Source organism: Athalia rosae, chromosome 2 (genome assembly GCF_917208135.1).
Source record: "Athalia rosae chromosome 2, iyAthRosa1.1, whole genome shotgun sequence".
Lineage (NCBI taxonomy): Eukaryota > Metazoa > Arthropoda > Insecta > Hymenoptera > Athaliidae > Athalia > Athalia rosae.
In genome coordinates, this window is record NC_064027.1 from 24,630,225 (window position 1) to 24,652,023 (window position 21,799).

At 39.9% G+C, this 21,799-nt stretch overlaps 4 protein-coding genes across 20 annotated transcripts; 3 read left to right on the top strand and 1 right to left on the bottom strand.

Moving 5' to 3' along the window:
• The first annotated feature begins 1,128 nt into the window (after window positions 1-1,128).
• LOC105689103 (T-complex protein 1 subunit eta) lies at window positions 1,129-4,952 on the top strand. The gene is made up of 6 exons (XM_012405873.3): window positions 1,129-1,388; window positions 2,270-2,530; window positions 2,917-3,246; window positions 3,389-3,861; window positions 3,980-4,249; window positions 4,368-4,952. Exons 1-6 carry the CDS (start codon window positions 1,386-1,388, stop codon window positions 4,657-4,659), a joined length of 1,629 nt encoding a protein of 542 aa, XP_012261296.2. The 5' UTR covers window positions 1,129-1,385; the 3' UTR covers window positions 4,660-4,952.
• A 69-nt stretch (window positions 4,953-5,021) lies between these two features.
• Window positions 5,022-10,641, top strand: LOC105689100 (insulin-degrading enzyme). 3 transcript variants are annotated; one of them, XM_012405868.4, is made up of 14 exons: window positions 5,022-5,226; window positions 6,036-6,238; window positions 6,322-6,822; window positions 6,908-7,110; window positions 7,204-7,452; window positions 7,571-7,963; window positions 8,074-8,183; window positions 8,396-8,540; window positions 8,702-8,812; window positions 8,908-9,028; window positions 9,128-9,334; window positions 9,493-9,785; window positions 9,897-10,106; window positions 10,218-10,641. In XM_012405868.4, exons 1-14 carry the CDS (start codon window positions 5,162-5,164, stop codon window positions 10,467-10,469), a joined length of 3,063 nt encoding a protein of 1,020 aa, XP_012261291.2. In that variant the 5' UTR covers window positions 5,022-5,161; the 3' UTR covers window positions 10,470-10,641. The 3 variants fall into 3 exon arrangements, with proteins under 3 accessions (XP_012261291.2, XP_020709777.2, XP_012261292.2); XM_020854118.2 differs by lacking the exon at window positions 5,022-5,226 and adding an exon at window positions 5,419-5,863; XM_012405869.3 differs by lacking the exon at window positions 5,022-5,226 and adding an exon at window positions 5,419-5,859.
• Window positions 10,642-11,664: 1,023 nt separating this feature from the next.
• Window positions 11,665-13,470, bottom strand: LOC105689106 (astakine-like). 4 transcript variants are annotated; one of them, XM_012405875.4, is made up of 3 exons: window positions 13,315-13,470; window positions 12,139-12,356; window positions 11,665-12,068 (listed from the first exon to the last, which is right to left on the bottom strand). In XM_012405875.4, the coding sequence occupies exons 2-3, from the start codon at window positions 12,284-12,286 to the stop codon at window positions 11,809-11,811; spliced, it is 408 nt and encodes a 135-aa protein (XP_012261298.2). In that variant the 5' UTR covers window positions 12,287-12,356; window positions 13,315-13,470; the 3' UTR covers window positions 11,665-11,808. The 4 variants fall into 4 exon arrangements, with proteins under 4 accessions (XP_012261298.2, XP_048506059.1, XP_020709782.2 ...); XM_048650102.1 differs by having other exon boundaries at window positions 13,319-13,462; XM_020854123.2 differs by lacking the exon at window positions 13,315-13,470 and adding an exon at window positions 12,611-12,786.
• A 441-nt stretch (window positions 13,471-13,911) lies between these two features.
• On the top strand, window positions 13,912-21,736 carry LOC105689101 (poly(U)-binding-splicing factor half pint). 12 transcript variants are annotated; one of them, XM_048650091.1, is made up of 11 exons: window positions 13,988-14,086; window positions 14,396-14,981; window positions 15,385-15,497; window positions 15,578-16,791; window positions 17,169-17,329; window positions 19,064-19,122; window positions 19,581-19,794; window positions 19,878-20,364; window positions 20,468-20,688; window positions 20,776-21,172; window positions 21,256-21,736. In XM_048650091.1, the coding sequence occupies exons 5-11, from the start codon at window positions 17,273-17,275 to the stop codon at window positions 21,363-21,365; spliced, it is 1,545 nt and encodes a 514-aa protein (XP_048506048.1). In that variant the 5' UTR covers window positions 13,988-14,086; window positions 14,396-14,981; window positions 15,385-15,497; window positions 15,578-16,791; window positions 17,169-17,272; the 3' UTR covers window positions 21,366-21,736. The 12 variants fall into 12 exon arrangements, with proteins under 12 accessions (XP_012261294.1, XP_048506048.1, XP_048506050.1 ...); XM_048650093.1 differs by having other exon boundaries at window positions 14,396-14,974; XM_048650094.1 differs by having other exon boundaries at window positions 14,069-14,086; window positions 14,396-14,459.
• The last annotated feature ends 63 nt before the right edge of the window (window positions 21,737-21,799 follow it).

The following is a 21,799-nucleotide window of genomic DNA, read 5'->3' on the forward strand; positions in this document are numbered from 1 at the left end:
TAACTCCCCCGTTGCAACGCTTGTAATCATTGTAACGTGAAAGTAAATCCTCCATTGGCACCCTTCTGAATGTTGACTGATGATTACTAATCTGCAATCGACGTTCTGAACAAGAATCAAGACCAACGAATTCAGAGCTACACTTAATTCGTTGGTCTCGACAGTAAGCATTTACAATTAACATGCCCTAAACATCCCATTGAATCGCCCCTACCGTTGACTATGGGCCCCTACCTTGCGTCGCTACGGCTTGAGTTCCGTATCGCGAATGTCCGAAGTGATTCGGACCTAATGAAAAATTGTTTTTCGCGCCTTAGGGGTGCATACCGACTGCAGTTAATGTGGTCATCGATAAATCAACCGGTCACTACCAGGGAAGTCATTTCCGCATTTACCTTCTGCGAAGCGGGGGAAGTATAAAATTGTTTCAAATATGAAGATAATGAATGATCGACTCCAACAACGAATCCACTTCTGAAATAACAGAAGAGTTTTAACGGATAATTCAACAAGAATACTCGAAAACATACTTAATAACAAGTCTTACATTCATAGACAATCAATGTGAGAGACAAAATCTGAGATACAAGAATAAGGCATCGTTCAACAGAGAACAATCCTTCTATAAGACTCGTAGTTGTATACAAAGATTGATTACTCAATGGTTGAAGTAGCTAAGACTGTGTTCTCACCCCGGAATCATTAGGAATCGCCCGAAGAATCAGCAAAGACTTATAGTCTTGGGTGTTTTCAACCCTAAATCCTTCGGAATCGTCCTCGAAACTATCAAAGACTGTGGTCTTTGGTGTTCCTCCACTCCAGAATCAAGACGAATCGCCCGAAATATTAGAAAAGACTCAGATTTTGGTGTTTACTGGATCCAGAATCGTAAAGAATCGCCCGCAAAATAAGCAGATGCTGAAGTCTTCGGTCCGTTCTTATTCTGAACTGATGAAGAATTACCAAGAAAGATAGCAAAGACTATAGTCTTCGGTGTATTCTCACTCTGGAAGCATGAGGAATTGCCCAAAATATTAGCAAAGACTTAGTTTTTGGTGTTTCTTTACCCCGAAATCATAAAGAATCATTCGGAAAATTAGCAAAGACTATAGTCCTTGGTGAGACGATTCGAATTTTGGCGCAGTAATGGCGTCGCCGCACAGCGTACTCCCTCTTTCGATGATCTGTTCAGTAATAGCATCGAATCGAATCGAAATCCAAAAGGGACGCGAAATAGGCAGTGCAATCAACGACTGCGGTCATCTCTTCATTATACTGCAAACTCGTGTTGTTCTCGAGCATTCTTATTCTCGTGTCTTGACCTGTGTGATCATCTGCACCCATTTCTTTTTCTCAACTACCGGCGCAACAAGAATTATATTACAATGGTAGGCAGTGTTCTTTTTAATTTAAATTAGAGATTGTCATCCGAACTCATCGAGTGGCCGGCTACGGTGTACTGACATAGTCTAAAGAAATTGATCAAAATCATATTCGTAGAGTCATAGTACGATATTCTGTCATCTGGCATACAATGAGTGTAACGATATCGTTGGAAGCGATATTTTCCTGATCAGATTACTTATGTGAAACCGTTTCATGATTGTCGCGAAACTAAGATCTAAAGGTGCTTGTAGTCGACCGCGTGTTGTGACGACATTCCTTGGGCGCAGTCATGAGTATAGCCCCATGTCTTCCCAACCTTATAAGGAATCGTTTTTTTTTATTCCCCTTAGCTTGCTCGCTTGATTCTCATCTCTTGCATGTTAACTGACGTTCGTTCTGCCTACACTCCCACTATCAACATGTACAAATGTACTCATGCCAATATAGACCTAAGTAAATTAAAGTATCAATTTCAACAATGATCACTGTCAAGTGGTAAAATTCAAAAATTCACTGCTTTCGTCAATATTATTTGCGTTTTTCGTTGCCAATGGTCTAGAAACGCGGTAGCATGTGTAAAAAATCCAACAATCGCCAGAGATGTAAATAGAAGAAAAACTCGATATAATTCTTAAAACAAAATCTAATATAGCTGTGATTTTGTTATTTACATTCAGCAACCATTGGCAATAAGCTTGCGAGTTATTGACTATCTGCTGCTCGAAGTTTTACAAAAATGGGAAGATTCATGAGGGTACGCTAATCCAACAACCAAGATTATCGAATCACCTGCAAGCTTGAGCAATCTTTTCGTGCGATGTTATGACCACCATTAATGCAAACGAAATGTTCTAATATATACCTATCTTTACTTGTGTTTCAGCAACCTCAAATAATTTTATTGAAAGAAGGTACTGATACAACCCAGGGGAAACCTCAGCTGATATCCAATATAAATGCTTGCCAAATGGTGGTGGATGCCGTAAGGACAACTCTTGGCCCACGGGGCATGGATAAGCTCATCGTCGATCAACATGGCAAAAGTACAATTTCAAATGATGGAGCTACCATCTTGAAGCTGCTAGACATCATACATCCTGCAGCAAAAACTTTGGTTGATATCGCCAAATCTCAAGATGCTGAGGTATGAAAATCAAAACCTTGATAATTGCAGATTATTGTCAATTTTGAGCTTTTGTACATAAACCGATATCCTATCGAATTCTATAAAATTTTGTATTGATATTAGTACAAATACCTATATGGCTATGTAAATGAATAAAACCTCTGCCATAAATCTCTCTACATACATGCACACGTAACACAATAGTAGATGTGGACGATAAAGAATTGTATCATCTGCATTGTCGAGAGTATATCAAATGCGAACTCGCTAGACTGACAATAACGTTGAGAACTGTTCTTGTTTCAATCGTGTTCGTATAGCAATGTTGGAAATTCTGTAGTTGTAAGAGGATTGTAATATTCTAGGTTTACCAGTTTTATCGATCCTACTTCCTATGTGTCTAGGTTGGCGATGGTACCACTAGCGTTGTTTTGTTGGCTGGAGAATTCTTGAAGCAGGTGAAGCCTTTTGTGGAAGAAGGTGTCCACCCACGAATAATAATAAAAGCGTTTAGGCGTGCGACACAACTTGCCATTGAAAAGATTCACTCTCTTAGCGTGAAAATTGAAAGATCCAATGTGCAAGAACACAGAGCCCTGCTTGAAAAATGCGCAGCTACAGCTATGAGCTCAAAACTGATTCATCAACAAAAGGACTTCTTCAGTAAAATGGTCGTCAATGCTGTTCTTCAACTAGACGACCTTCTACCATTAAACATGATCGGCATTAAGAAGGTAAAGCTGCTTACATTTCAAAATTACTTGGAATAAGAATGTTACTAGCTGTTCGTAAATTGCTTCCTATCCATCTGTCGAACAAGACAAAGTCTTCATCTTTGTTGAATGATATTGACAAATACTTGCGCGTTTGTTGCAGGTTGCTGGAGGTTCTTTGGAAGATTCACTGCTAGTTGCAGGTGTGGCATTTAAAAAAACGTTTTCGTACGCCGGTTTTGAGATGCAGCCAAAAAATTATAAACCGTGCAAAATAGCTTTGTTGAATATTGAACTTGAGCTCAAGTCTGAGCGTGACAATGCCGAAGTTCGAGTGGATAATGTGGCTGAATACCAGAAAATTGTTGATGCTGAGTGGCAAATATTATATCAAAAATTGGATAAAATTCATCAGAGCGGTGCCAATGTCGTGCTCTCAAAATTGCCAATTGGTGATGTAGCTACACAGTATTTTGCCGACAGAGACATGTTCTGCGCTGGACGTGTTCCCGACGAAGATCTTAAGAGAACTATGAAAGCATGCGGAGGTGCGGTCATGACTACTGTACATGATATTAACGACGCCGTTCTTGGAAAATGCGAGTCCTTCGAAGAGAAACAAATTGGTGGCGAAAGGTTTGTCATTTGTTCAGAATAGCGTGATCCAATATCCTCATTGCTTTTGATGTAACTAATACCTGTTTCGAATTGTCCAACTCCATCAAGCGTACAATTTATCTTGTTGTTTAATTAGATTCAACTTCTTCGCTGGGTGTTTGAATGCGAAGACGTGTACTTTAGTATTACGTGGAGGTGCGGAACAATTTTTAGAAGAGACAGAAAGATCTCTCCATGATGCTATTATGATTGTTCGGAGGACAATAAAGAACGACGCAGTCGTTGCTGGCGGTGGTGCAATAGAAATGGAACTCTCACGTACACTGCGCGATTACTCACGAACTATAGCGGGGAAAGAGCAGCTCTTAATCGGGGCAATTGCCCGTGCCCTGGAAGTTATCCCTAGGTAATAGAAAACCCATTTATTTCAACTAGTCTTCAAATCTTGGCACCTCGATCACAAATGATCGGTTCATTGCAGTAGAAATATTCCAATTAAAATTTGAATCTTTTATCGCTAACAGGCAACTATGCGATAACGCTGGATTCGATGCAACGAATATTTTAAACAAGTTACGCCAGAAACATCACCAGGGCCACAAGTGGTATGGGGTTGACATAAATGCCGAAGATATTGCAGATAATCTAGAAGCGTGCGTGTGGGAGCCAGCTATCGTCAAGATTAACGCCTTGACCGCCGCAAGCGAGGCCGCTTGTTTAATCCTGTCTGTCGACGAAACAATCAAAAATCCTAAGAGCGGTGGCGGTGATGCTCCCCAAATGCCCGTTGGCCGTGGCATGGGAAGACCTATGTAACTATTTCTGAGAGATATCTTCCGTTTGGCCGATTTTCCGTAATTTCATCTTTAGCTTTATTTGGGAGGAATCTATGACCATCGACCAAATTAATGCCTATCATCAATAACGAAAGTCACCTTTATTACACTAATCATAATGATGATTTGCACACTTTCCGCGCGTCGTTTATCCGCTAATTATATGCTGAAATATGTTTTCAGAGATCACATGCATCGTTCGTTCTGCTGTACCTATAATCCTTTTATTTGTATCACCTAATTATTTCAATTATAAAAAAATATTGAATATAAGTTTCTAAGCTTGATCACAATCTCTGGATCATCCTATAGCGTTGGGCTTTGAAGCATCATGATGCTACATCAGTTCTAGTCTATCAGTTGCAGGATAGACTTCCTTCGTCGCTCATGCTGCAAAACGCGGGGTGTTGTTGGCTGTTGCTAAAGTCTTAGAACAAAGGCTAAAGCATTCTAGCACATATGACTATTAGGGACATAAAATCATGTTTTCCACTAAAGTGATCAGATCTCGTTCGCTAAAGTTTCCGGCATACTTGATGGAAAGCAGGTAAATATACCAGATAGCTGGAGACAAAACATCACAATATGATGAGGGGGGGTTATGTCGTGGAATGTGATACAAGCATGGACTACGTATTATCGTAGACATATTGAACCTATGATATTGTCAGATTGTATATTAGTGCTGTGACCATTTGACTACTCTATGGTGTCCCCTCTATGAGCAAGGTAGTGTAGTCCACTCCCAATCTTTAAGTAAGCCCATTGACAAAAGTGGGAGATCGCCTGTCAATTACATTTTACTTAGATATAAGTGCATTTTACCAAAATTTTACTAGGTTGAATCAAACCAAAATTGAACAATTATCATTTACCAATCAGAAGTGAGCAATAGAGGTTCACCAATTTTGACACTTGCACTTAGGCTGCACCTTGACTGAAGATTGCTTGATATCTGACACCTTAACACAACAGTGTGGCTTGTGGATATTTGGTAATTCTCATATTGTAGTGGACTCTGATAGTCCCAAAGGCTTAAGTGTTTCGCTTGGCTGCCATGCAAATAGTTGGTATTTTTACTCTGACGAAAATCGAACTTGAAGTTGATTCGCACACAAAACATCATGGAGACAGTTTGTCAAAATGTTGACGCTACTGAACCAGAGGCACCTGTATGCAAGTTGGTACTTTAATAGTCAGAATTTTCTACACCCTCGCTCCTCCTGTTTCATGTTTTCTCAATGATGCAGTTCATTCCATATTTGATTGTACTTGGTACATGGTTATATCATTTGCAGGATCATTTCTTGACTTTTGCATTTCCTTAGTGTAAGCATTTTGTGTTTAATTTTTGAGGCGAGACTGTTTCGAGATGATGAGCTCGGCGACTACACCTCCGATCATAAGCACTAAGGGGCTAACTCGATTCGACAATATAACCAAGTCCCCGAATGATGGAAGACTTTACCGGGGTCTGATATTGCCCAATAAAATGAAGGTGCTGCTCATAAGCGATCATACAACAGACAAGAGTGCTGCCTCTCTTGACGTCAATGTTGGTAAAGTGTCATTGAGCAATTATTATCTCTGATCCATGCTTGATCGATAGTTAACATCTTCACCATTATTTTGCTTGCTATAGGATACATGAGCGATCCGCCAGATATTCCAGGCCTTGCGCATTTCTGTGAACATATGCTTTTTCTTGGAACCGAAAAGTACCCTGCTGAAAACGAGTATGGGAAGTATCTTTCAGAACATGGTGGAGCTAGTAATGCAGCAACATACCCAGACCATGCCAGCTACTACTTTGATGTAACTCCTGAAAAGTTGTCTGGAGCATTGGATAGATTTGCCCAATTTTTTTTGAACCCGTTGTTTACGGAATCAGCTACCGAGAGGGAATTAAATGCTGTGAATCTTGAACATGAAAAAAATATACCAAATGATACGTGGCGTTTAGATCAGATTGATAAATCAATCGCAGACCCTAATCATGCGTACTCTAAATTTGGTACAGGGAACAAAGAGACGCTAGACGTAATTCCAAAGAGAAATGGGATTAATGTTAGAGATCAACTTTTGAAATTCCACCAAGAGTGGTACTCTGCAAATATCATGGCACTCAGCATACTTGGAAAAGGTAGGCAGATACCAACACAATCTCTATCGATTTATGGGTGAATTACTTACAAATAATCTATTGTTGATGCAAAAAATTTGTACAGAAAGCCTCGATGAGTTGGAATCACTAACTACCGAACTTTTTTCTGGTGTAAAGAATCTTGATGTTGAACTACCAGTGTGGGACCAACATCCATTTTCAGCAGATGATTTCAAAACGAAATGTTATATCGTACCGATAAAAGATATACGAAATCTCAACATTACGTTTCCCATTCCTGATTTGCGGGAGCACTTTAGATCCGCTGTGAGTTTTTAAATCAGATCAAGTGCTATTTCACCCAGTTAACCAAACTTTGATTAATGAGTGATTCAATCGATGACTTATCTTGATTTTCAGCCCGCAAATTATATCTCACATCTCCTTGGACACGAAGGCGAGGGATCCCTGTTGTCTGCATTAAAATCAAGAGGTTGGAGTAATTCATTGGTTTCTGGACGCCGACAGGCAGCCCGTGGTTTTGGTTTTTTTGGTGCCTATGTCGACTTGACAGAAGAAGGTATAAAGCACATCGACGATATTGTCACCTTGACTTTTCAATATATTAATATGATGAAAAAAGAGGGTCCCGTCGCTTGGATATTTGAGGTAACTGATCCAACTGCCTCTTGATTATTCAAAAATTCTATTCACCTGCACATCGGCTATGTGGGCGACAAAATCTAACTGCGGCATTCATCGCTATACCAAAGTCTACTCATTCCAGGAACATAGAGACATAGCAGCAATGAATTTTCGATTCAAAGAAAAGTCATCAGCTCGAAGTTATGTCAATTCAACTGTACATTGTTTGCAAGAGTATCCCATCCCCGAAGTGTTGACAGGTCCTCAGCTCGTTAAAGAATGGCGGCCGGATTTGTTAGAAATGGTCATGGGTTATCTGACACCAGAAAATGTCCGAATTTCTGTGATGGCCCAGCAGTACGAAGATATTGCTACCGAGAAGGAACCGTGGTATGGCACGCGGTTTAAAAAAGAGAAAATACCAGAGGATATTATAGAAAAATGGAAGAACGCTGGTTTGAATCCAGATTTACGACTACCTGCTAAAAACGAATTCATTCCAACCAATTTTGAGCTGAAACAGCTGGAACCTGATGTAAGTAACCGCTTCTATGCATAGACAAGAGTAGTTTTCTTTATGTTGACATAACGAGACAACACTACTGTCCCGACAATTCAATTCACCTAGTACAAAATTATTTTCAGGCAAGCAAATTCCCAATAATAATCGAAGATACGGCACTCGTGCGAGTTTGGTTCAAGCAAGATGATGAATTCCTGTTGCCGAAAGCCAATCTCAGCTTTGATTTTGTCAGGTAAGCGGAAGTCGAGATTATTTAAATGTATAACAAGTTGAAAGAAAAAGGTTTGAGACGAAAACTGCTGCCGTAAATAATTCGAACATTCTTGTGATTATCATAAATATTGTCATCTCTGCGGTCCTCAGCATGCCCAATGCTCATCATCATCGTCATCGATGAAATCGAAATATGTAAAATTTAGTTTCCCTAATCATTTGTGTCGACAGCCCTTTGGTATACATGGATCCTGTCAACAGCAACCTAGCGTACATGTTTGTGCAGCTTTTTTGTGATTCATTAAACGAATATGCCTACTCTGCCGATTTGGCCGGACTAAAATGGGAGCTTAGCAATAGCAAGTACGGAATGATTGTGAGTAAATACTTAATTTAGTGAGCACTGCCTTGCTTGACTCGAAAGATGATTCGATCATCTATCAACCTATATGATTACTTTGCCACCTGATCACATCCTGCTTTCCCTCTGTCATTTTCCTATCACAATCTGTTTATTTTTTTTTTATCTATACTCAGTTGGCAGTTGGAGGCTACAATGATAAACAGCATGTTCTGCTTGAAAAGATTATTGATCGCATGGTGAACTTCACAGTGGATCCACAGCGGTTCGAAATTATAAAAGAGAATGTGAGTAAAGAGTTCCTTGTAACAATTGTTTTTCAACTTAGGAATAGACTAATTTATGACTGCTAAATTAATCGTTTCCGTTCACATGCTTCCAGTACATTCGAGGGCTGAAAAATTTCGATGCCGAACAACCATATCAGCATGCTGTTTATTATTTAGCAGTTTTGCTAGCAGAGAACGTCTGGACTAAAGATGAATTGTTAGACGCCACTTCGCGTAAGTAACCAAATCATTTCTTTAAATTCGCGAGCATCCGGATTGGACACAAGGCCAAAGCTCTTCCAAGGAATCTTATTTCTATAACTATGCTTACAGAATTGACAGTGGATAGAGTGCAGCAGTTTATACCACAAATTTTGGGTAAAATGCATGTAGAATGCTTAGTACATGGAAATGTGACAAAATCAGAAGCATTGGATATTGTGAAACTCGTGGAGTCGAAATTGATCCAAACTTTGCCACACGTCACGCCTCTCTTACCTAGACAATTAGTTCTAAACAGGGAGGTGCGATTAGAAGATGGTAAGAGCAATGCCCCCATTGGCATCAAATTGTGAGGTATTCTTGCATCATCTATCGTAATGGAATATATTAGTATTTCCAGTAATTGGGTAATACTTATATTCGCCAGGTACTGGCACTTGGGGCACAACATATGAAATAGAAATTTTCCATTTCAGGTTGCAATTTTCTCTACCAGATTGAAAATAAATTGCACAAAAGTTCATGCGCCGAAGTTTACTACCAATGTAATCTGCAGGCAACTGAGTCAAACATGCTTCTGGAACTATTAGTTCAAATAATATCAGAGCCTTGCTTTAACACCCTCAGAACTAAAGAACAGCTTGGTTACATAGTATTCAGTGGAATACGAAGAACTAATGGGGCACAGGGTTTGAGGGTCATTGTTCAAAGTGATAAGCATCCGCAGTATGTTGAACAAAGGATAGAGGCTTTCTTGAACTCAATGCCGGCAAGTTTATTTTGAATGACAGCTTCAGACTGAGCAACTGATGCATATTTTATTATCGATTTTGTTTATTTGTCAAATATCCTGAATATGGGTCACTCTTTTTGCTATTAGGGCCAACTGGTGGACATGAGCGAAGAAGAATTTCTCCGACATAAAGATGCGCTAGCTACCAAAAGATTAGAGAAGCCAAAAACAATGAGCGCTCTATCAGCATTGTATTGGGCTGAGATCTCAACACAACAGTATAACTTTGACAGAGCCAACGTCGAAATATCCTATATGAGGACTATAACGAAAGACATGATCATCCAATTCTTTCAGGTATGTAGGTAGACTACTCTACATTAAGTCTAATGTCCTTCAAAACATGTAAATAAGTATTGGAGTATCTCTACAACTGCAAGGAAAACTGAACTATCATTTAAATATCAGGAAGCTATACACAATTCATCTCCAACACGACACAAACTATCGGTCCACGTTCTATCAACGGCAGCTGGTGGCGCTGGTAATGCAGAGACAAAAGCTGCAGAAATGGATTCCCCATCCTCTATTTCAGAAACCTTTGTCAATGGAGCCTACAGGATTCACGATGTCATGGCCTTCAAGTCCAGCCAAGCGCTGTATCCTTTGTTGAAACCGTTCATCGACATACCTAGGAAGGGTACGAGGTCGAAGTTGTGATGTTATTGCATAATTATTATAAAAATTCACCGAGGCTAATGGCCAGATATTTGGCAGATCCTCCTCGGCATAGCAGACCATTACGATTCTTGCGAGGGTAGCATGTCATCAGCGTGATTATGTATATGGATACAAGTTATAGCGAATTACAAAAAAAAACTGTTTGACATCACTTGATTTCCAATCATTGCTTCTTTTTCGCCGGCCTCTCATGAAACTTATTTCTCCGGTGCTTCAGTTTGCAACGTTTGCAGCGTTAACTAAAGATCGTTTGCAGCGTTGACTGATGATAACTATCTTCAGTCAACGTTTGCCGTACGTGGGAGGAGTTGCACTTGATCGGGCGGAACGCAATATTCAATTAATCCGATCAAGAAAAGAAAGACTGCCATCACCCGAGACAAAAAAGGCGAGTTGTTTAAAAAATCTTCAACGCCGGTTAATTAATGCTAGGTCTTATTCTACATATGTATAAGAACTATCAGAGCGAAAATATAGGCAATATAGGTATCTATAACATGGGTGATCAAAATTTGGAAATTGCGTTTATGATGAGCGCACATTAAGTTGCCGCTGGTCAGGCGTACGGAGTGGCCAGCTTCCACATATTCCTCTATACAAGCATAGTTCAATATATCTATGATACAAGTATACCTAGATTATCCTAGATCAAGCGAAAAATGTTATCAGACAATCCGAAACGCGCACACATTCGCATGCGGATACATACAATCCACGCTCCTTTACACTATTGTTTATACACATCTGTTCACTGCAAATTATTATGTAAACAATATGTGGCTATGTGGCGTGATTCTGACGATTGCTGACGACCGGCTAGCCGATGAGCGTAAATATTACCGTAAGACACGGAAGCTAACACACTACGCACAAAAATTAGCTGTTTTCGCTCCGAAAAACGTCCGCATTTGAAGCCTTATAACTGCTTGAGAAATTGAGGTAGCAAGTTGCAAAACATGCGTTTTGAAGCTTGAAGCTTCACCTTTCAGATACTTTCAGTCGATTTGAATTGCGTTTCTTTGTTTACTAGTTACACTCTCCTGAATCAACTCATGTCGAAAACGCGAAATAAACTTTTGACTTGAACGCACATTCATACGTATTCAAAATATCTGGGTATGCACCTCGACATACGATGGTTGAAAACGGCTGAGTCAAGCAGGTAGTTTAGATCTCGATTATTATTGTAGATTTTATTATTCGATATTTACATCGTAAGTTTTTTTCGCAATAGCATCGTTGGACGAAGGTCGGTGGGGTTCTTTAGAACGTGCATTTTTTCATCGTGAGTCCGATAGTTTTCGCATTTTATTTTAACTCAGTCATCCTGAACGCTTGCCTCGTCCAACAAGCTGTTGAAGCCTCGTCGCTGGCTTGGGTCTCTGCATAGGCCCTCCTCAGGGTTGCACGTCAGTCCGTACCCACAAGGGCAAAAGCCGATGTGAACTTCGACAAGTTGGACTTGTGAGCCATCTGGATACACCAAGGTCGTGTTCGAGGTCATCGGTCCACGGGGCCGACAGACACCACCCTGGTCTTGCATCGGCTTGCACTGGGGGATGCTAAATCTGTTTTGTCCTGCAGACGTGAAATAATATCAGCACGATATTGTCGGTACTGGATATATGTGACGTACGTATATACGTACCAATTGAACAACAATTCCCCGGCAAACATTCGGAGTTACTTTGGCACTGAATGTAAGGTGGTCTCATTGTCACTCTGGCACTGGTGTATTCAACCTGACAGATCCCGACGATCACGACAATCGCGGCAAAGGTCAACGATTGGGTCATTTTATACTCTCGTACGATTTACCAGTTATTTATCATCAAACCGATGCGTTAAAACACAATGTCACGGTATCTGAAATATATTTAAATATTTGGAACTTGACGCTGCAAGGGTGCCGATCGAACTATAGTGGCGATTACCTGATACGGAAACAACTAAATTACAGATCATAGCTAATAATTATTCACACTGCATGTATAGAAATGCACACACGTGCGCAAAAATACATAATACTAGGTGCTTATTAATGCTCGAGCAATTCTTATATTGTTTCGCACATTGCGATTACGAATATCCAGAAATATCGCACGGCTAGATACCTATACCTTAGATCGTTCTTGAGCGCAGTTTATACGTTTAATGGTTCATTCTGATTCCTACTCTTTCACCTCCGAATTATTGTATGAGTCTAGCATAACCGTATGTGTGTAAGACGCATGCTGTGCCCTGGGGATGTATCGGACTCTCGTTTTGCAATTCACGATTACTGCGGGATGGATCTTCGAATAGCTTGTGTTTGTGGAAAAGTTTAAAAACAAAGTTATCTCGTGTTATAACCGGAGCGAACGATGATTAATCCCCGAAGGTCGTGGATCATCATCACGCAAGTCTGGATATGTGCGGTATACACGATATGCGTGTTAATAACTATACATGATAGAATACATAAGTACTAATACTATGTATACGTCAGTAATAATTTGATGGAATCGGAAACACCGTAGGTTGAGGTACCACCCACCTGCGTGATGCATACTGTAATAAATATGTACAGTATGCATCACGCTGGTTTTAAATGTTGGAATGGTCATCTAAAGAAAACTGGGACACGAATCTTCCGCATTATTACACAATACAAATTAATAAAAATCAGATAAACAGTACCCCTAACGTCTATGTACTGTATATAATTATGTATAGTATTCGCTCATGAACGACTACCGTAAATATCAGAGAATTCCTACTGTGTAAGTATAAATAGTAAAATACAATAATTCGAACAAAATTTCGTAATCTTATAGGTACGTACCTACGTATAATCTATTGTACGCACACCTTCAACTTGGATCCGTCCAATTATTATAATTGTTTCGTTTTGTGAATCGAATAATCAGAGAATGTGCGATACCAATTGTGACTCGATAGCTTCGCAGATGCGCCGAAGCTATATGATTCTTCAAACGGCCAGACAACTAGTTTTATACCCGGGTTATAAAATCGCATTTTGTAAAAAAAGGCAGTGCGTCAGCAAATGCTCCCGGATTACCGATTCAATTACCGTATGCTTCCAGCTTCTTAGAATTTCAGTTTACCGCTTCTGGGGAGAGTTAAATTCTATAGACGAGATCAGACTATTTCTGCAATTTGCTCATATTATATCTTTGTGTACAGGATCGATTACAGAGTACCAGATTGATAATTCGCAGGGTGTGTGGGCGAAAGGACATTCAAAATTTTGAAATGATTCGACGCAACTTTGCGGCATTTGTTCTTCAGGATTTGCGGGTCACTCAATACATCTGTCGGTAAATAAACTAAAAAACGAGATCCATTGCTTTCTCATTTCAACGACGACAGGCGCCACATGCCGAGATTCACTGTATGCTCTAAGCGCGGCTCTAGGTCAGTAATTCACCGGAGGTAGCAATCGTAGTAAAACGATAGAGGAGTCTCTCCGGGAGTAGTGGTCTGAGGTCTTCTTGTCCGATTTTTGAAACTTTACTGGCTTTTTGGGCCAAGTTGTATTGAACTGCCGTCTCCGAATTGTGAGCTGATAAATTATGAACGGTACAATGGCCATGGTTAGTATAAGCGTCTTGACTTCAGTACCTATATTTTAGCTGTTATTCGGTGTCGCATCGTAATTCAGTCGGTCCTTGGCTGTTGGCATCATGGCCGATGGCGCTACCGCAGCTATACCGGAGAATATTTATATGCACGCTAATACCAATATACACCAACTTCCTTTGAAACCCATCTCATATCATATGGTCAGCGGATTTCCAAGCAACACCTCTTGAAAGAAATTCGATTTACTGAGCATAGGATAGAGGAGGCAAATGGAAGTACAGTTGAATACGCCGTCACTTATCTATGAACGTAATTTCCAGGCACCTACCAACACCCAGCAACAGAACAACGCTGAACCCCCAGCTAAGAAACTTCGCTCCGAAGGTACGTTGCTAATATAACATATACTTTGCGCGTCGAATGTTACTCGCATCGGATGAACACGATTGATTAACGGGAGCATGTTTGGCTTTTACGGATGCCTAGTAAAACGGGCAGAACGTACGAGTGATAAGACAACATAGAAACAGGGACTCGACCTCTTGTCGACGACAGGATGATCCCTGTCAACTTCACAACTACTCGTACATCCGTACGTCCAATGTTGGATTCCTCTTTCGTTGGCACACTGTTTATCTGTCATACATCAATTTTTCAAAACTGAACGGGATATTGTGTAAATATGTCATCGGATTAGGAATGGACCTATAAAAAAACTAATGTATGGTTGTCCTTCTGTTCTGAGATGTTACAGCGGAGAGTGACAGTACAGAGTCTGCAGGCTGAGACTGAGCTGAGACTGATCGAAAGAAAGAAAGAAAAAGTACACTTCCTTCGTTCGTTGAACAGAATCCGAGTTTCAAACTCCCTCCGACTACCTACACAACGCCTAGTGCCGAGTACGCGGTACTCGATGCATATATATATAATTGTACAATAGATAGTGGTCAGCATTCTGCTTAGGTTAGCTTGTAGCATACGTTATGTCATAGTTCTCTCATTGATCATATTTGAAGTATCGTCAACTTTTGTTTCAATTTTCTGATTAAGTCAACCACCAGTTGAGCTAAAAACTGGGGTTGTGTGTTGAACAGGTAAGTCTCCGGCTTGTATCCCACAAAGAATTGGCAAGGATAAAAGCGGGGGTGGGGGAAGACTTTTTTAAAACGAGTTCATATTGTTTTCTATCGCGAATTCGAAGCAAGAATTATACCGTCGATGTGAGCCAGGCATAGATTGTAGAAGGCAAACCATGAGCAAACAGACGGAAACAAACTCAGAGAGTTCTCCTTTTGCTTTGTGCTTACAGATATCTGCCTCACTGCGGTCCTTCGGATCTATTGCATATCGCGCAACCTTCGTTGTTCAGGCCTGAAAGCTGTTAGCTGTTAACCTGTAACGCGTATGAAAATGAGCAAACAGGTGGCAACCGTTGGCCAATGTGTAAAAGTGAACAAAGAAATCCTAAAGATACGCTACACGTGTTCTGATTTCTGTTTCAGAGACTAGCCGTACCGTTTCATGGTCACAAACAAATCCAGTGATTGTATTATCTATTCATATCAATTGATAGGCTGGTTATATTCGTATCAAAATATACTCTCGAACTTTAATGCAGTTTATACCCTTGAAAATTAAATATACCTCAAGTGAGCATAGTATCGAGCATTGCGGTGACTTGATCTTTTATTATTCCATAAATGTCTCAATCAAACGGATGGTCATGTTGAAACATTGATCAACTAACTGAGTATCGGTAATCGACCTATTCGTTCCTAAGGTTATTCTAAGAACATCGATTTAAACTTTGAACAAGCTAGCGTCTTAGACGGCCAGTGTTTTCAGTCAATTTTTGAAACGAGTGCAAATCATGAGGGATTCTGTTCCCTGCTTGGTAGATACTATACGATATTATTACTATACACACATGTGTGCTCATGTAGATGTACTCGAGCACTTGGTCACCAGGATACGCGTATACTTGTACAGTGCATACATATAATCTGGGAATATGCATACATGTATAGTTTGCTTTGACTGTTTTAATTTCTTTAAACTTACAGTTTCGCGGAAGTTCCGGGTCGGAAAGCTGCTGCACGGCAACGTCCCTCTTATCACCCCATCTCCCATATTATAGAAAAATCGCTTTACATATATACAGACAAGACGAATGGTTTTAACTCATAAAAATACATCATGTTCAGTTTTAATTTCCGTCAATATCCAGAATTTTGTCAGAGTTTATTCGATGACTATCATGCCATCTCAAACAGCTTCTTCTACATAGCCCTAATTGATCCATCGATTACATTGTTTGCCTGCGATGTGGTTTTATTGCCAAGGAGTATACCACAGTTTTTCCACTGTCTACATTGACTTTTGTAATTGAAGAATCATAAGGTGTGTCGGCGATTGGTTTCCCAGTCTATTTAGAAACCAAACCATAATCGGGTTTGGCAATGTATTCTTGTGATTCCCAAAAATATTGTCGAAAGATGACTATCGATAATGCTTCTACTTTCATGGAAATAATAGCCAATGGTTCGATTTCAAGAAGAGCTTGACCAACGAAAATTGACGTGATCGTAGAAGTAGTAAAGGTGGTCCTTCATCAATTGACAACATCCTCTAATCTATTTTTTGTTTGTAGGAAATCCGTGTGAGTTCTTGCCTGGCCCCATATACGATCTCAATCAGACCGGCCAAGTCGTTGCTGGTGAGTTTGAAAATATCATGTCTCTCGTACATTCCCGTCTTTTTTTTTTTAAATCTACTATGATAACAAGTCAATGTGAAAATGAGCAAGTTATCATTTTTTCATCACCAAATTCAGTTGTATATTTGTTCTTGTATTTTCGAAAACTGTACCATAAGAAATCATTTTTATTCTTCATTCATAAGCTAGTGATAAATGATGTATTAATATCTGGTGACAATAAGTCGTCGAGTCTTTATGGCACAGAGTTCTGTGTTGCCATAGATGATTCCGATTTTGTGGACATTATGCTGATAAGATCTGATATACCTCAGATCGAAGTTGTATGTAGATACATTTAATCCCTATAGTTTCTAATCTCCATTTACCTTCACTAGGTCCAGGGGCCAAGTACCTGAGCTTACCAGGCATTCTAGGAGCTGGGTTGCCCAAGATCAATTCCGAACAACAGGATGCTGTGAACAGAGCCAAGAAATATGCTATGGAACAGAGTATCAAAATGGTCCTCATGAAGCAGACACTTGCTCATCAACAACAGGTAAGTGTCTCTGACAAGAATAGTGAGCTAAGCTTTAATTGATAGAATGCTTCAGGACCATATGGCTGGCTGTACCTTGGGAAAAAAATCTTGTTACATTATCTTTCATTAGGTTGAAGTTTGTAATATTAACATAACATTGCCAAAGTTAGATCTTGTAATGCTTGTTTACAAAGAATAGTCACTGAATTGATAATTGATTCTATAGTGCCTGTGAAAATTCTGAATAAGATTAAGTTATTGATTTTTGATAGTGTGCTAATTCGTCTGTGCGATCAACGTTATAAACGTTAATGTGCATATTTCTTGTCGATAGCTCAAACAACACGCTAGCACTATTGGAACTAATATTATAGTGGCAGAGATTATAATTCCAGACTATCTGAATCGGGATGGATTTCTGTAACAATGCTCTAGTCTTCTGGCCCTAATAACGTCCAGCCTTTTTTTTCATTAGCTATGATTTTTACAATGCCAAATGGTTAATTTAAATTACGGCTCAATGGTCAACTGTAAATAGTACTTCAGAGAAGAGAAAAAAATACTTTGGATTGAGTCCAGCCCTTGTTTTAACAAATTTTGACAATACTGTAATAATAGCGTTTATGTGCAAAACGCTAGTGCCTTCTCTTGACAAAAGGGTCAGGCATGTGAAATAAAATCAGCTTGGATGGTTGTTTTGAAATCGCGGCTGGTTGCACAAATTTAGATAAGTACTTTGCCCACTGTCAGTCAACATTCCGTTAGTTCGAATATTTCAGCAAAGTACTATTGAATTTTCGATTACCCAATTGTGAAATTGCTATTGATTACCTCGATAGATCCCTCATTTTATCATGCAATTTATTATTTAAATTTGTGGATTCAGCGACCACATCTCAGTACGTACAAAAAATAAAATCAGATTTTTCTATCACAACTTGAGTCTCATCGGCTGATTTTTTCTCCCCCGCAGAAGAATAAGTTGGTCCTGCGGCAGCAAGTTTTATTGCTAATGTGCAGGTTAGTGTATACCAAATCAACGACAAAAACTCAATATCGCCTCACAATCAATCTTTCCCTTTCAACATTTCCCTCTGTAAGCTGCAGTTGTATAAGAGACTAGAATTTTTAATATCAGTTGGTGGGACCAAAACAGAGCTGAGCCGAGCAGAGCAGCGCCAACGCAGGGAGCACTCATTTAATTTTTTCTATGGAAAATCTGCAATGTACGAAGTACATTTCATAAACATTCTACAATTCTATCCTTGACTATTCGCTGTCTTTTGGATTCCTAATATTGAAACCATCGGGTATGGTATATTCCATGGTCAATCATTGCTAAAACTTATAGAATTCTCAATAGATAAATGTTCAATTAGCAAGTGACAAGATCTAGGTAATTTAGTAGTTATGACTATGACAAATATCAGGTAATTACTCATAATCGCAACATGCAAACATGGGTGTTCCTTATTGCATAAAATATTATCTCATCAGTTTCGAACATTCTAGGTTTGATCTAATTCCTTAGTTTTCAGTTGCAACATGCAAGAAATGCGTTTTATACACTTTTTATTGCGAATGCCAAAGGGAGACGAATTGAGAAATTATAACAATAAGGATAACGTAATAGTCAAGGAAAGATAGCTAAGAGTGACAGAAAGATTGGGGGATTTATGAAATGTGAACAAACGGTGGTGTACATAAGGGGGAGGGATACCAATAGAAGGCCACTGGTCCTTTGTGTTGCAGCAAATGGCTAGTCAGCGGAATCAGGTGCAGAGACAGCAGGCTCTCGCTCTCATGTGCAGGTTTGTTTGTTCTTTGCCTTAGATCCCCTTGTCCTCCCTCCCCCTATTTCCATGCCACCTCTTGGACCCCACACTTTTCTCCAACCTCTAGTTTATTACAATTTTTACACATAAATTCTCTATTTCAACGTATTTTCTAAACGAGACAATTCCATACCTATTCTTTGCTCTATCCTTGCCCCCAATCATCTTTAACAATTACCACTTATAGAGTCGGCGGTATGTTCCATACCATAAGTTTTGGTTTTTTAAAGTAATTTATATATTGTTTATTCATTCTATTGCTTCATACACATTCGATCTTGCTGTTAGAGGCAGAGATGACCGCATTTCTCTTTGTTCTCTTATTTCCAAAAAAATACATAATGTATAATCCAAAGACACACTGAAAGATTATTGAAACAAGTAAAACACAGAAACTAGACAGTAAATTGAAATCTCGCATGTCATTACTACAGGGTCTACGTGGGTAGCATAAGCTTTGAGTTGAAAGAAGATACAATTCGTCAGGCCTTCCTACCTTTCGGTCCCATCAAGTCCATCAATATGTCGTGGGACCCAGTGACACAGAAGCACAAAGGGTTTGCCTTTGTTGAATACGAAATTCCAGAGGCTGCTCAACTTGCATTGGAACAAATGAATGGTGTTATGATTGGGGGACGCAATATTAAGGTAAACACTAATAAATAATTACTTTGTCAATAATACTCCCATTTATCTGTTTGATCTGATTGATACATTGTCTCGTTCAATAGGTGGTCGGTCGCCCGTCAAACATGCCTCAAGCCCAATCTGTCATAGATGAGATAACAGAGGAAAGCAAACACTATAACAGAATCTACATTGCATCGATCCATCAGGACTTGACCGAGGAGGACATTAAGTCTGTCTTCGAGGCTTTCGGTCCAATCACATACTGCAAGCTTGCCCAGGGGAGTTCACCCCACAGACACAAAGGATATGGCTTCATAGAGTATGAGACTATGCAGTCTGCTCTGGAGGCGATTGCATCTATGAACCTGTTCGATCTTGGCGGCCAGTATCTCAGGGTAGGCAGGGCTATAACGCCTCCTAACGCACTTATGGGGCCACCTAGTGGGACCAGCATGATGCCCACTGCAGCGGCGGTAGCCGCAGCTGCGGCCACAGCGAAAATCCAAGCCATGGACGCTGTAGCCAGCAACGCGGTTGCATTAGGATTAACTAAACTAGGAGCAACGGCACAACCCTTACTCAACCAAGGTACTCTGGTTATTTCTTTCCTCACAAAAGATATTTGCTCAAAGATATTTTGGTTGTTGAATAAATCTTATTCTTGTTGTTTATTTCATCTTCGTCATATCAGCACTGCCAGGTATTGCTAGGCCCTCGATTACATCTACAACAATCATGGCACCTCCGACTATCTCGAATGCCGTCGCTCCTGCTGCAATTCCACCCCCTGGAATAGCAATTCCGCAAACGCTGACTCGTCCACCGGCCATTATTCAGCCCATGCCTGGGCAACCCACCGTTGTCATACCTCCCCCAGCAGTTGTCGCGCCAACAGCCGTTGGTGCTCCCATTGTTAGTAAAAAACATAAAAAATCTGATTACAGTTATCGTCAATAAATTTGTGACTCACTCAGTCGACTATTGCATTGCATGTTTCAGGTACCTGCCGCCACAACTACGGCAAATACTGAAATAACAAGGCGAGCACAAGAGCAAGCAGCGCATCAAAAACAGCAAGAGGAATTACAGAAAAAACTCTTGGAGGAAACGGAACCACAAACTCTTCAACAACAAGAGAATATGTCGATAAAAGGCCAAAGTGCAAGGCATCTCGTAATGCAGAAGCTCATGCGTAAAGTTGAATCAAGGGTTGTTATTTTGCGGAATATGGTTGCGCCGGAAGACGTTGATGAGAGCTTGCAGGAGGAAATACAAGATGAATGTTCAAAATTTGGAGTCGTCGAAAGAGTAATAATTTACAATGAACGTCAATCTGAAGATGATGAAGATGTTGAGATAATCGTTAAAATATTTGTAGAGTTCGCACAAATGACTGGTAAGTAGTCGATTGTGGAATACAGGCTACGCACTATACATATACTGAATTGACTCATTGAAAACTCTCTATTGAAATTTCAGAAGCAGAAAGAGCTCGGGATTCTTTGAATGGACGCTACTTTGGTGGAAGGCTTGTCAAGGGTGAACTTTACGACCAAGCTTTGTTTGATAACAACGACTTTTCGGGTTGAGATGTCCTATCCCCCTCTGCAACCCACTATGTAACATCTGACTAAGAAGTCGCAATACGCAAAAAGAGAAACAAGCTTCAGGACAGGACCAAAAACTACCACAATCGAGTATTTCCCCGTTTGACATAGATAACTGAAAACGGGCATCTGTCTGAACTCCTGTTACTCTGACCTGAATACGGTTCGAGTTTTGAGTTCATATTTTTACTGTAATTACCCCTCTTGTGATACAGTGAAATTCCATCGGAGATGGCCAGTGACCTCTCCATATTATGCGAAGCCACTTTATTGACGGTATGTAACGTACTGCGAATTCCCTACTATTGGGAACAAAGAAGTTTATTTCAAATAAAAAATAATAATAACGACAATGATAATACCAATTCCTTGCATCTAATGTGCAAAACACTGACAACAATCATGCAACCTCAAGT